At 36.1% G+C, this 12,549-nt stretch overlaps 1 protein-coding gene across 1 annotated transcript in view; it reads right to left on the bottom strand.

Moving 5' to 3' along the window:
- Positions 1–10,110, bottom strand: part of HTR3B (5-hydroxytryptamine receptor 3B) — a 28,632-nt gene extending 18,522 nt beyond the window's left edge. Inside the window, exons 1-3 of the mRNA XM_051990707.1 lie at positions 10,100–10,110; positions 9,815–9,870; positions 2,175–2,335 (exon numbers count right to left, since the gene is read on the bottom strand). Coding sequence (XP_051846667.1) covers positions 2,175–2,335; positions 9,815–9,870; positions 10,100–10,110 — 228 coding nt within the window. The remainder of the gene's footprint in view (positions 1–2,174; positions 2,336–9,814; positions 9,871–10,099) is intronic.
- Between the last annotated feature and the right edge of the window lie 2,439 nt (positions 10,111–12,549).

Raw genomic sequence — 12,549 nt, 5'->3', positions numbered from 1 at the left:
TCTGGGATGATTCCTTTATTACAATCCTGAGAGACTGGGAGGATGGTTTTGCCTTCTATCATAATAAAGAAGGTGATGGGGAAGGGTTTAGGAGATAGATAATGTTTTCTTTTCGACATGTTGAATTTAAGAAATCTACTGGTTATCCAGTTCCAGATGTCTGAAATGGAGATGGAGGTGTGAGATAGAAGCCAGCAGAGAAGTAGGGGCAGGATGAGATTAAATATTAAAAACTCTGTCATTCAATGCCCTTCATAAGTTAGTCCCCACCTCTTCAGTTTATACTTTACTCCCCAAAATATACTTTTCAATTCAGTGATATTGGTCTCATAGATGTTCCAAGAAAAGACATACCATTTCCTGGATCCAAGGCATTATCCCTGGCTATGTATCATGCCTGGAATTATTTCCCTCTTCTGCTCATCTACTGACCTCTCTGGCTTCCTTTAAATCCCATATAAAATCCCTTCTTTTATTGGACCCATTTCCCAATCCTTCTTAATTCTAGTCTCTCTTCTGACAATGATTTCTGATTTATTCTCTATGTAGCTTGCTTTGTATATTTTTGCTCTTTTTTTTGCATGTTGCCTTCCCCATTAGATAGTAAAGTGTTTGATAGTAGAGAAAATCTTTTGCCCCTTTTTGTATCCCCAATATTTAGCACAGTGCCTGGCACATAGGAGGTACTCAATAAATGTTTACTGATGGTTTGAAAAGTACAACTGATTGACAAAAGGAAAGTTCTGCTTTTTTTTTTTAACAACATGAAATATGTCATTTAATTAGGTTAGGGCTTTATTTAAACATGACAGGAAATCTACATTAAAATTACTTAGCCTAAATAACAAGTTCAATAACACACACACACACACACACACACACACACACAAACTTTTATAACTGATATCATTTAAAATGTAAGTTTTGATTTTATTTTCTTTTTTGTAAAGCTTTTTATTTTCAAAACACATGCATAATTTTCAACATTCACCCTTGCAAAATCTTGTGTTCCAAAATTTTTTTCTCCCTCGCTTCCCCTTCCTCACTTCCTTAGGCAGCAAGTAATCCAATATATGTTAAAAATGTACAATTCTTCTATAAATATTTCCACAATTATCATGCCATACAAGAAAAATCAGGTCAAAAAGGGAAAAAATGAGAAAGAAAGTAAAATTGCCCTTATTTGTTATCAGTTTCAATGTCCAATGCTCATAGACTAAATCAAGGCAAAGGTACTTAGGTTCAAAGCATAGAACTTAAAAGTTAACGTACATCCTTGAAAAATATACATACAATTTCTCATTTTAAAATAGTGGATTTGGCAAAATCTACTTTTAAACTACTCTGAGGCTTGAGTTATATGAACTGTTTCCCTCTATTATCTTGTAATTAGGTAATCTGTGACTAAAAGCACTAACAAAAAACCACAACTCAGCCATTTCAGAATTAGCTCCACCCAGCCTCAGGCAACATCTTAGATAGAAACATCTTTAAGTATTGAAGCACTTTATTCATTTTACATACATGGTGTATTTCATTATTCCTAATTTCAGATGATGACAAGTGAATATTATTTTAATTGCATTATTATCAATAGACTTAAGCTTTGGCTAAATACTTAAAATTTAAATCTAGGACTAAGAATGGGCAAGATAGGCAAAACCCCCACACAGAGTAGAGGGTCATGATAAGGTTGTTTTTTTTTTTTTAATATTACCTTTTGAAAATGTGCATATTTTAATCTAGAAAGTGCAGCTGCCCATGATAGGCACATATTTTATTTTGTGATCATTCATGTCATGAGTAAAAGAGAAGGTGGACAACTATTGTTGTGATACAATTATTCTTTTTATAGGTATTTTATGAGAGGAGAGCATGTATAATTTTCAAACTTTGCTCAAGATTCACAAAAGCCTAGTCCTAAAGAGAATCTTCTTTGTAAAACATCTTGAATTTGTACTGGTTTCTAAGGTTTGTCTGTTTCTCAGTATCAACGGGAGGCTTTGCCCAGTGGGAATTTTGATCCAGACTCTCCGCTAGCATGTATCTAGTAAAAACTTTCCTTCCATTTCACCTGGAACCTCCTTTATATGGCACCCACTATGTCTGGGTATGATTAGAACAAAGTTTTGTTAGGAGCTACCAGATATAAAGTCAAGAGAGATGATTCTTACCACATCCAACACAGCATGAACCAATAAATCCAGGTAAACAGTTGTGACCTGAGTCCAGTTTTGAACTGGTCTCACTCCTTTGGGATAGTTCTGTAGCAACTTTTGGGTCAAGTGATGAAGAGTTGAATTGCTGAGATGATGAGTATCTGTGGATAGGATACCTGAAAAGAAAGCCTATGACCATCAGTAAGAGGTGAGAATGAGAGAAAATTGGAAACACTACATGCAGATCTATGATTGTTAATAAGAAGAGAGAATAGGAGGCATTGAATGAAGATGGGGGGTTGGTAAGAGGAGAATGAAGAATGTAGGGCCTAGGCAGAAACTTTCTGAGGGGTTTTAGTGGTTTTAACATTTGATAGCACTTGGTAGAGTTGACATTTTCCTCTACCATTTTCAGTCTAACACTTATCTCTGGGTAGTTATTGTAAAACTATAAATTCACTGGTATTTCTCAGCTATTCGGAGTCTCAAAGTTCCTACCCAGGGCAAAATCTTATGACAAGGACAAATGAACCTATTCATCATGTCAGAGGATGTGAACTTTACTATTTTGCCAATGTTTCTACTTCTTTGCAGGAGGCCCAGGATTAGTAGTTATTGTAAATAAAATTCCTTCTCACCTTCAAAAACCTATGTGAAGATTGGCTTTATATTGATTGTTAGTGATCAAATGGAAACATCATCTTGGATCTTCAAAAACTCCTTTTGGCAAATTTGAACTTTTATTTAATTCTTTTTTAAATACATTTATTCTTATTATATTTTTATTTCATATTCTGCTGATCTCATTGAACAAATTAAAAAAAACTAGCATGAAGAATGTTGCTATTATCAGGAAGACAAGCCAATTGAAAAGTGAGAGCAAGAAGATATAGCTGTTGTCAATATCCATAAGTAGGGCATTAACCTTCCTCTGAGGCCATTGGTAGGCAATTTATAAAACCGGAGCTCTTCCAGGATTCTAGGCTGCTATTGCCTATTCTATAACATATCGACAGGAGGGTAAGCAAGGCAGTTCAGGGAGCCTTCACTGTGGCAGAGGAGTGCACTTCCTAGGAATCAGGAGTTTTGTTCTTGTTCAATCATTTCAGTTGTGTTTGATTCTCTATGACCTTATTTGGGGTTTCCTTGGCAAAGAAACTGGATTGATTTGCAGGAAACTGAGAAGGAAAATTAACACTATAAATTCTATCAATCCTATAACGCTATAGGATTTGATAACACTTAAAATTAAAGGGATGCTGCTTAGCTAGTGATACAGCAAAAAGACTCCATCAATGTGACTGCTGACAATTCCATCTGTTCATAACTGACCATCTATGTTAGCATCACTTATGATTTCTGTACCAGTGTGTCAAGAGAATTAGGAGCAAACAATGGTTTTTGTAGGCTATTAAAGGTTAACAATCATCACCCTGACCTAGATTGGAACTCTTCTGATGGAGGAGGACAGCTTTTGCTGGAGAACTATGGAAGTGAAATCTCTGAAAGTTGCAGGCATTCCTATCAGCAGAATTTGGAGACTTTGACGGGGAAGATGGGCTTTGATAATCCATTTTTCAATGAATTTCCAACTGAGAATTATTTTTGTCTAGGAAGAGGCAACTACTGGGTGATGTGTTACAAAAGGACTTAATTTCTTAAAGTACTCTTTAGCAAGGCATCCTATTGTTTGGGAATTTGAAGCATAAAACAAAATGAATACCTATAAAGACAAAAAAAAACCAAGTTTAATATCAGACTAAGTGGAGTTACTGGGGTAGTCCTATATAACAGAAGACCATCAGAGACCTAAGTCCACAAAAAAGGATTTGGTAGTATTATACTGGTCAGCAGGCTTCCAATGTTTTCCCCTAATAATCCAGACTGACAGAATCACAGAAGGCAGGGGAGATCCAGGACTGGACAAGAAGAAGCCAGTTTGAGACATCTCCCAAAACTCCAAGAGAAGAACAACAAAGATGATCCATGGGAAGAGGGTGCTGGACATTGAAATATTGACACCCATGATACAGACCAGGGCCAGTGAATAGGGGAATAATAATTCTAAGCTAAAGCTAAAACAGGGTCACCAATCCCTTCCACGCCCCAGACAGAAAGGTAAGGGACCTTATGAGAGCTGAATTTGGAGACTTAGGTTTGAACTTCAGCCCTGCTACTTCATAGTTATGTGATCTTGTTACGATAGTCACAGTAATCGATGTGTGTGTGTGTGTGTGTGTGTGTGTGTGTGTGCGCGCAGACACTTGTATGTAGATTATTTCTAGCATCTCTAAGTCCTGTGATACTGTGATCCTGCGATACTATTACCAGAATCAGAGAGGTAACAGTTGCTAACAAGTTCCTGATAACTCTTGAGTTTTACTGAACTAATAAAAGTAGAAATAGTCCAGACCTTGGTTGGTATTTTCTAAATTAGTCCTTGTACTGTGGTCATAAAGTGGAGTGTGTTGACAGGAAGAAAATCCAGGTGAGACTACATTGTGACTGAGTACTGTGGCTCTAGGGAGTCTGGTTCCACTCCTGGGTGGTTTTCCTTTCACACCTGTATTTGTGTTGTCCAGTGGTGTGTATTCCTGTGCAAAATTGTGAATTAGGTCAGGCTTAAAACTGATTTGATCTAAAGCATAGAATATACTAATTGTCTGGATAATGATGATTCTTTTTTAAGGTCAGCAATAACTTTGTCCTTTTAAGCTCTTTCTTGCTTTCAATGTTTCTGTGATGGTTGCCACAGAATCGGGGCAACCAGCAACTTTGGGAATCTAAAAAATTATGGAAAATAATTCAACAAACATTAAGTGCCTATTATATACAAAGCACTGTATTGGATTCCAGTGCAGATTAAAAAGTATATATAAGACATGATCTCTGTGTTTATGGAATTTATAGTCTCATGGGGAGAATAAGATACATATAAAATTCATATAAAAGTTCATTAAAGAGATCCAAAATAAAGTGCAAAGTGAGGTCTGAGAGGAATAAAAGTTGTTACCAATTAGAAGTCATCAAGAAAGATTTCACAAAGTAAGTGGTACTTGTGAGACTTGAAAGGATGAGTAGGGAAACTGGGTGGTTCAGTGGTTGGAGCATCACCTTAGAGTCAAAACATCTTCATGAGTTCAAATTTGATCTCAAACACTGTGTGACCCTGGACAAATCACTTAACCCTATTTGCCTCAGTTTCTCATCTGTAAAATTGCTGGTGAAGGAAATAGCAAACCACTCTAGTATCTTTGCCAAGAAAATCCCAGATGGGATTACAAAAAGCTGGACATGACTGACAAATAACACAACAAAGGAAATTCAACAGATAATGAAAAGGAAGAAAATTCAAAGTATAAAAAATAGTAAGAGTAAAAGCATAAAAGTTAGAGGATGTTTTGGGAATCAAAACAGAGTGATATGGGTAGAACACAGAATGCATAGCCTGGGAACACATGGCATGAAGTAAGACTAAAAAAGTGGGTAATACTAGACTAAGCCTCTCAAAATTTATAATTTCTTCCTTTTCTAGTTGTACAGAGGCTCCATGTCAAACATGGCTTTCAATCAGTTTTGCAGAAAATAAGGAATTTTAAGAGGCAAAGGTGAAAAGGAAGTGGTTTTAGGCATTTTACACATCTGTGCAAAGTCATGGAAATGGGTGAAAAAACAAGACTATTTACAGGAGAATAGAATGTGGGAAAGGGGGAAATGTGCAAGGCTGGAATATTATCAGACTAGATTGTGAAAAGCACAGAGGAGTTTCTATTTGATCCTAGAGACAATAATGAGCCACTGGAGTTTGAGAAGAGAAATGATTGGTTAGATCTACACTCTCAGAATCTTGCTCTAGGATCTCTGTAGAAAATGGACTGGGGGTGGTGAAAGACTTGAGGTAGGGAAATCAATTAGCAGAGTATGCAATAACGCAGAGATGGTAAGGATCTAAATTATAATGGTGGAATAAAGTATAGAAAAGCTGATGGATTTGAGTGATGGTAAGATGTAGAAATTAATACAATGTGGCAATTGGTTGGACACAGGAGGTAAGAAAGAGGGGTAGGACTGAGGGAAATTGTGATCCCATAGAACAAAAACTCCTTGAGAGCAGGGATTATTCTTTTGTCTTTGTATTCCCAGAGGCCCGAACAATGTCTAGTACATAATAGATAATAAATATTTGTTGATTGATTGTGGAAATCAATGAACACAATTGAGTAAGGTTGAATTAATGTGATTTTTTGTTTCATACTTTTCTACTCAAAAACTTTATCTCTTCTTCTGGCTCATTAAATAAAAATGCACTTGTCAGAAAATGTAATCTTTGTTTTGAGAAAATTCTCTCTGGTTCCAGGGGAAAAATTGTTTCTTATGCACTAGGAATCTTGATTCATGGAAGGGCTAGAAGGGCAATGACTGGGGGTGGGGGATGGGAAGCAAGAGAAATGAACATCAACAATTGTAAGTGACAAATTTGTGAATGCTTTCTCTGAATTGCAGAAAGATATTTTGTTCACAAGCTTTGCTAGCCCTTGGGGAACTTGAAGCTTCGCTAAGTCATTGGACTGAAGCAAATTGCACACCTCCTGCCAAAGTGCGTGAGTGAAATCTAATCTGGAGTGTCCTGGGCATGCATTCGCCTGGGCTCTCAGTGGTTTTGATGGTTATTTTGATGAGCTGTTGAAGGTATGAGGGATCCAGCAGGAAACTGTAAATGAGATATCTTCTCCCTGTGCGACAATCCTGTTTATACCCATTTCTTTATGAATGATGTCGTGTCACTTGCCGCCACAGGCAGCAATTTCTATGATTTATCAATGTCACTGTGACCAAAATGCTAACACAATTGTGCTGGAGGTACAGTTCTAAGCTCATTGTGGGCAGTAGAATATTCACCTTCATTATCATCAGAGCTAGGAATCTAATGAGCATTTTACTTTCTAACTATGCTCCCAAGAAGATGCTAAACAGCAGCATCAGCTATTCAGCTGTGCCGGCAGAGATGCAAGGAATGAGAATGTTGAGAGAGGAAAGGGGGAGGAAGAGACTGAATTTGAGTATTATTTCTAGGGGCTTTTTTGAATAGTTATTATCAAAATATATAATGTATCTAGTCAGGGAAAATATTCATGTATAAGACTGTCTGATAGGATTTTTTTAGATGACAGTATGTTAGGGGTGAGGAATCAGGATTTCCAATGAGGCTGCTCTGATATCCTTCCTGTTGTCTTGGCAAAGAATAGTTCATTTTTGGCTTTAGTAAGGAGATCTGAATTCAGGTTCCAGACAGAGAAACACTAAAGGGTGTATGTGTTAGTGTGAGAGAAATAGTGAAAGACCAAAAGGAAACATTTCCTGGGGAATGAATGAGCCAGCCCATCTCCTCCAACACCATTATTTTTCTTAGGACATATTTCCAGGTATTTTGAGCCTGAGGTGAGTAGTATATGTGTCTCCTAAAAGCTGTCAAAAATATCTGTATGTATTTCCAGAGATAAGGATAGAAAAATAAAAGTGCTTTTAGAAAGAGGAAAAAAAAAACTAGAACTAGCAACAAAAAAGAAATAAACACTTATGGAAGAAAGGTAACGAACAATTGGATTGCTTTTGTGTTCCAGAGGAGACTATTTTTTTAAAAAGTAGAAATAATAAATTACATTTCTACTATGAATGCGAATTTGCCTGAGGAGTAGGATCAATTACAAGAAAGAGATTAAGAATTTAAGTGACCATTAATTAACAGTAAATTATGCTACCATGAAAGCTAATGTGACATTCACACATGTACTAAATGACTCAGAGATCAGAGATATTTCAACAGACACTAATAGACACCATCAAGAACAAGGCTGAGAAGGCTGAGGAAGATTCCTGACCCCATTGTTTCCTTGAATATTAATTTTTTAACTTGAAATATTTCACTTGTCTTCTGAGAAGAATCTCCTGGAAGTAAAATCTGTGAAGGAAAGAATTTTGAAGTTCTTCTAAGTATAATAGGACACCAGAGATACAAGAAAAAGAAAATGAAATTATGTCTTAAGTTTTGTTTTGATGAGTAGAGTTCCATAAGGCTCAGCTAATTCCCTTGTAATCTTTGCTCTTGCCTGTAGTTATAGTGTCTCTTTCACCCATTAAGTTCTGTTACTTCTATAAAGAGGCCTTTCTTCATTAGAATGTGGCTTCTTCAGTATTGTAATGAATCTAGGCCTAAGAATTACAAAGACATAGACCCCAAGTATCTAACTGAAGTTTCTGCAGGCTAGCAAAGAGCTTGTAGGAAGCAACAATTCCTTTGTTAGGATAGAAAGTATTACTTGGCAGAAAATTTTGGAGTTAAAGAGCTACCCCTTGTATTTTCACAAGATAGTAAATATTCCCTGATAATTTGTTCAATCCTTTTGTATTATAAATCATCATTATGTTAATCCAGCAAAATCCCAAACAAATTCGATTACTACAACAAAAGTTCTGTGTCTGATTTATTCTAGAATCATTGTGAAACATTTTCCATACTGAATTTTGTGACTTAAATTATTTATCAAATAAACCACAAGAAAATCATGAAAGTAGGAAAAGATTGTGGATTAAGTTTCTCTTTTACCATTATTGTAGAATACAAAGCTTCAACTTTCTATCAATGTCTATAAGTTTATGATTTGGAGTTCAAGGTTGTTGTTTGCTTTAAGTCCTCTTTTTGGCATTTAAATTTAAAATCTGCCTCTACTTCTTTCTTTTATGCTTTAAATGTTCTACCAGTTTAAATTCAGTTTTCCTGGATTCCTTATACTATCTTTGGGGAACAGTACATCTTTATTTTTTTTCCTTCCTTCCATCTATAAGCATTTCTGACACTCCACACTATTTCCACCAGAATTTTTGAATTTAAAAAGTACTCTATCAGGACCTCTAAGATTCCTATCAATTGGAAAAACAACAAAAATGAACATAGATACTTCTAAGTGACAAGAAAATCTCCTAAATGCCACTAAAATACTTCAACTCAGTAGAATTAAAATTGCTAATGTTAAATTAGAAGCAACATGTAGAAAAGGTACTATATGTATCATAATGGGTAACTTTTTTTAGCTGAAGAAATCTTAGTTGGATTTTGTAGATTCTCAGTGACCTACTTTAAGAGTAATGCCCCTCCTTGGAACTATGTTTTATAAAACTTGAGATAAAACCTCTAATAACAAAAGGATATTCAAGTGTCTGAGGACATGGTATACCCGCTGGAAAACATCAGAGTTTCTAAAGGCAAGACAATTAAGAAGGGTAAGGATGTTTGTTTGTTTTTGTTTTTACCCAAATGTGGAAATGAATTTAAAAATAGAATATACCCAAAAGCTATGAGAATAACTGCAAATAGGACTTGATTTTTAGAAAAGCAGTCACTAATTAAATCATTAAAACAATACACTTTAAATTCTTTTTCTCATCTATAATGGGTATAAGAGCATATATCTATGGGTATCTAATTAAAACTGCAAAGTCCTAAATGAATGATTGGTCTCTATATATCGTCTCAGTGCTGGCATTTTACAGATGGCTAATGAAACGAGCAATCAGGAGAGCGTGTACAGCATAGTGTATAAAAAGACAACTCATGGTTTCTAAAGCATTGACACACATTAACCATTAAAGCCACTTACCTGAGACTGCCACCAAGACAAGTGACAACAGAGCTGCCATCACCCCCTGCCTAAGCCTTCAACGAATGGTCCTCAAGAAGCAAACGGAAACATTGTTTATCAGATAGCTGAAGGATGACAGGAGCCTTTCTTAAGAAGGCTTCTCTGAGCTCTGCTCTGGTCTGCTCTTTTTTGATATGCTGCCTGCTTTTTGTCCAGGCTCTTTTGTAATCACTAAATGTGACCAAAGGCCAATACCACTATCACTTAAATATTTTGGAACTAATGCCAGCGCCACATCCGTACCTTTCCTTCATGGTTTCTCCTATGGGATCTGATCATAGGCAAGATTTTAATTTCTCTGACATAGGATAGCTAAGTGAATAATGGAATCTAAGGGGAGCCCCTAAGGAAAGGAAATTCTATTCTAATATGATTTCCTGTAGTGCTTTTACCTTAGGCTATGAGCTTGCTGACATACAGAAGGCTAATCCCATTAATAATTAAGATCCAAATAGCTACTCCAAATCAGACTTAGGCGGTAACATCTTCAGCATTTGACAATAGTTACTGGGCTCTTGAATTACTCAGGCTAATGGAAATCTGTTATTGTTTAATGAAGAACAAATGCTAACAATGCACTGAGAAAAAAAATGCTGTCTGCTTTTTGTCTTTCCTGCATCCTTTTCAATGACTTTTGACAAATAGGGGTACTACTTAAATTTTCATTTGCCACATTTCAGAAGATAAGATTTTAAGAAGTTAATTGAATGAGGACCAAAAAAGGGTTGAAATGATTTTTCACTTTTACTCATTTTAATGAATGAACACAGGTTTTCATAATGGTGTTCATAATCTTTGGATTGTTGCAGAAGACCAGAATTTAAAGCTGACGTGACAAAATAAGGAAAATTAAGGGTAAATCTAAGGGTTACTCTCTGTCCTTGTTTCTTTCTCTAAGCTAGTTCTATGAATGTCTGCTTGATTATCATGCAAATTTGGAATATTTGCTAATTCTTGATTCATGAATCTCAGTCCATGTCAGCCCTATTCTTCCCATGCCAGGCATCAAAACAAAGCTATTACTGCTTGGGTATCCATCACTACTCAGGGGTTTAGGGATTTCTGGCACAAAAATCCCTAAGTTGATTCCTGTAGTTCTTTTCCACTATACTTTTTCTGCCATGTATCTTCCCCTATCACTCCCATGTAAGCATAACATGCCCAGTCATTTTGAGTGCAATAAGAGGACAGTTTACTAGAGTCGGGGAAAAATCTTGGGAGACCAGGCTCTGCATTACAAGCAAGTTATAGGTACATGGACACCAGATTTTTATAGGCATTTCCAGTTGTCTTTTCTCATATTTCAAAGCAGAGTACTCAGTCTTACCTCATATGATCAATTAAGCAATCTAACCCTTTCAGCTTAGATTCCAAATCTACCACACTCAGAGGACCGTAAGTGACTTGCCCAAAATCACTTGGGCAAGTTGTGAGGAGCAGAGTGAACATTCAAACTGAATTCTTGGATTATAAATCTAGTGCTCTTTCAACCGTGTCACATTCTTACACAAATCTAGAGACTATCTCCTAAATTCTAATGTTATAGTTTCCTTAGACTCTACTTAATTTCCTTGCACTAACCATACCCTTTCCTGGTTAGTTAACTCCTTTGAGCTGCAATTCCTTTTAAAGCTTTCTCAAATTAAAAGTTTTTAAATGGCCTTCAGTGAAAAGCAATGAAATTCTAATCTGATTTTACCTGGCTACTCCATACAACACTATCAACTGTCTCATCTCTTTGCCCCAGTGTGGTTTCAAAATTCTTATTTTTTTAAAACTTGAAGTTCCAAAAAACTTTGCTTTTTAACATCATCTGGGCTTTCATTTTCTCAGCCTGGATCTCCATATAGTCCAGTAAGGAAATCATCAATCTAGATATTCATTCCCTGTTGTCTTTTCTTCCAAATATTGACATATCTACAATTTAATAATCCTTATGCTAACTTCTGGTAAAGTCTTATTCCAATATCTTATCATTCATTCATCAAGTATTTATTAAGTGCCTGCTTTATTCCAGGAATTGTGTTAAATGTTAGGGATTCAAAGAAAAGCCAAAACATAATAGCATTCCCTGTCATTAAGAAGGTTATACACTAGTGGGAAAAACAGAATGTCAATAAGAAAATATACAAGATACATGTAGTCCCCGCATGGCACTGACCCCTCAACTCTCTGTAAACTCCTTCTCTTCCTACAATGGGATTGGTTTACTAATCCTATTTACATTCACTTCAAACATGTCAGAATGGTTCTCCAGAGAGATAAATATGTCAAAACTAAGGGTGTCCTTCTGTGAGGGAGTTACATGCTTACCTCTTGCCAGTGTAGGTCCTGAGTCCTCACAAGTGGTCCCATTTAAACAAAATCAGTCACAATAGCACCATTGATTCTTAGGCATGAAATGTTTGCTAAACATAATAATAATACTATTTATTTAATGGAAGACTAGAAATAGCAAAAAAAAAAAAATTCACCCATTCTTCCACCAATGCACACAGTGTCCGTTGGGAATAGTGGGCAGACAATTACCAAAACCCAAGAGGGAAACACATAAGGAGGGAAACCCATACACCTGGAGTACTCACAACTCTCAACTTTGATGTCCTTGTTCTATTTAGAGAACAGTCTGCATCATGCATCTCCTACTGCGTAAAACTACCCCTCTGCTTATGCTCCCTTTCTAGACTTAATTA

This window comes from Antechinus flavipes, chromosome 3 (assembly GCF_016432865.1).
Source record: "Antechinus flavipes isolate AdamAnt ecotype Samford, QLD, Australia chromosome 3, AdamAnt_v2, whole genome shotgun sequence".
Lineage (NCBI taxonomy): Eukaryota > Metazoa > Chordata > Mammalia > Dasyuromorphia > Dasyuridae > Antechinus > Antechinus flavipes.
This window is presented reverse-complemented; position numbering and strand designations above follow the sequence as displayed.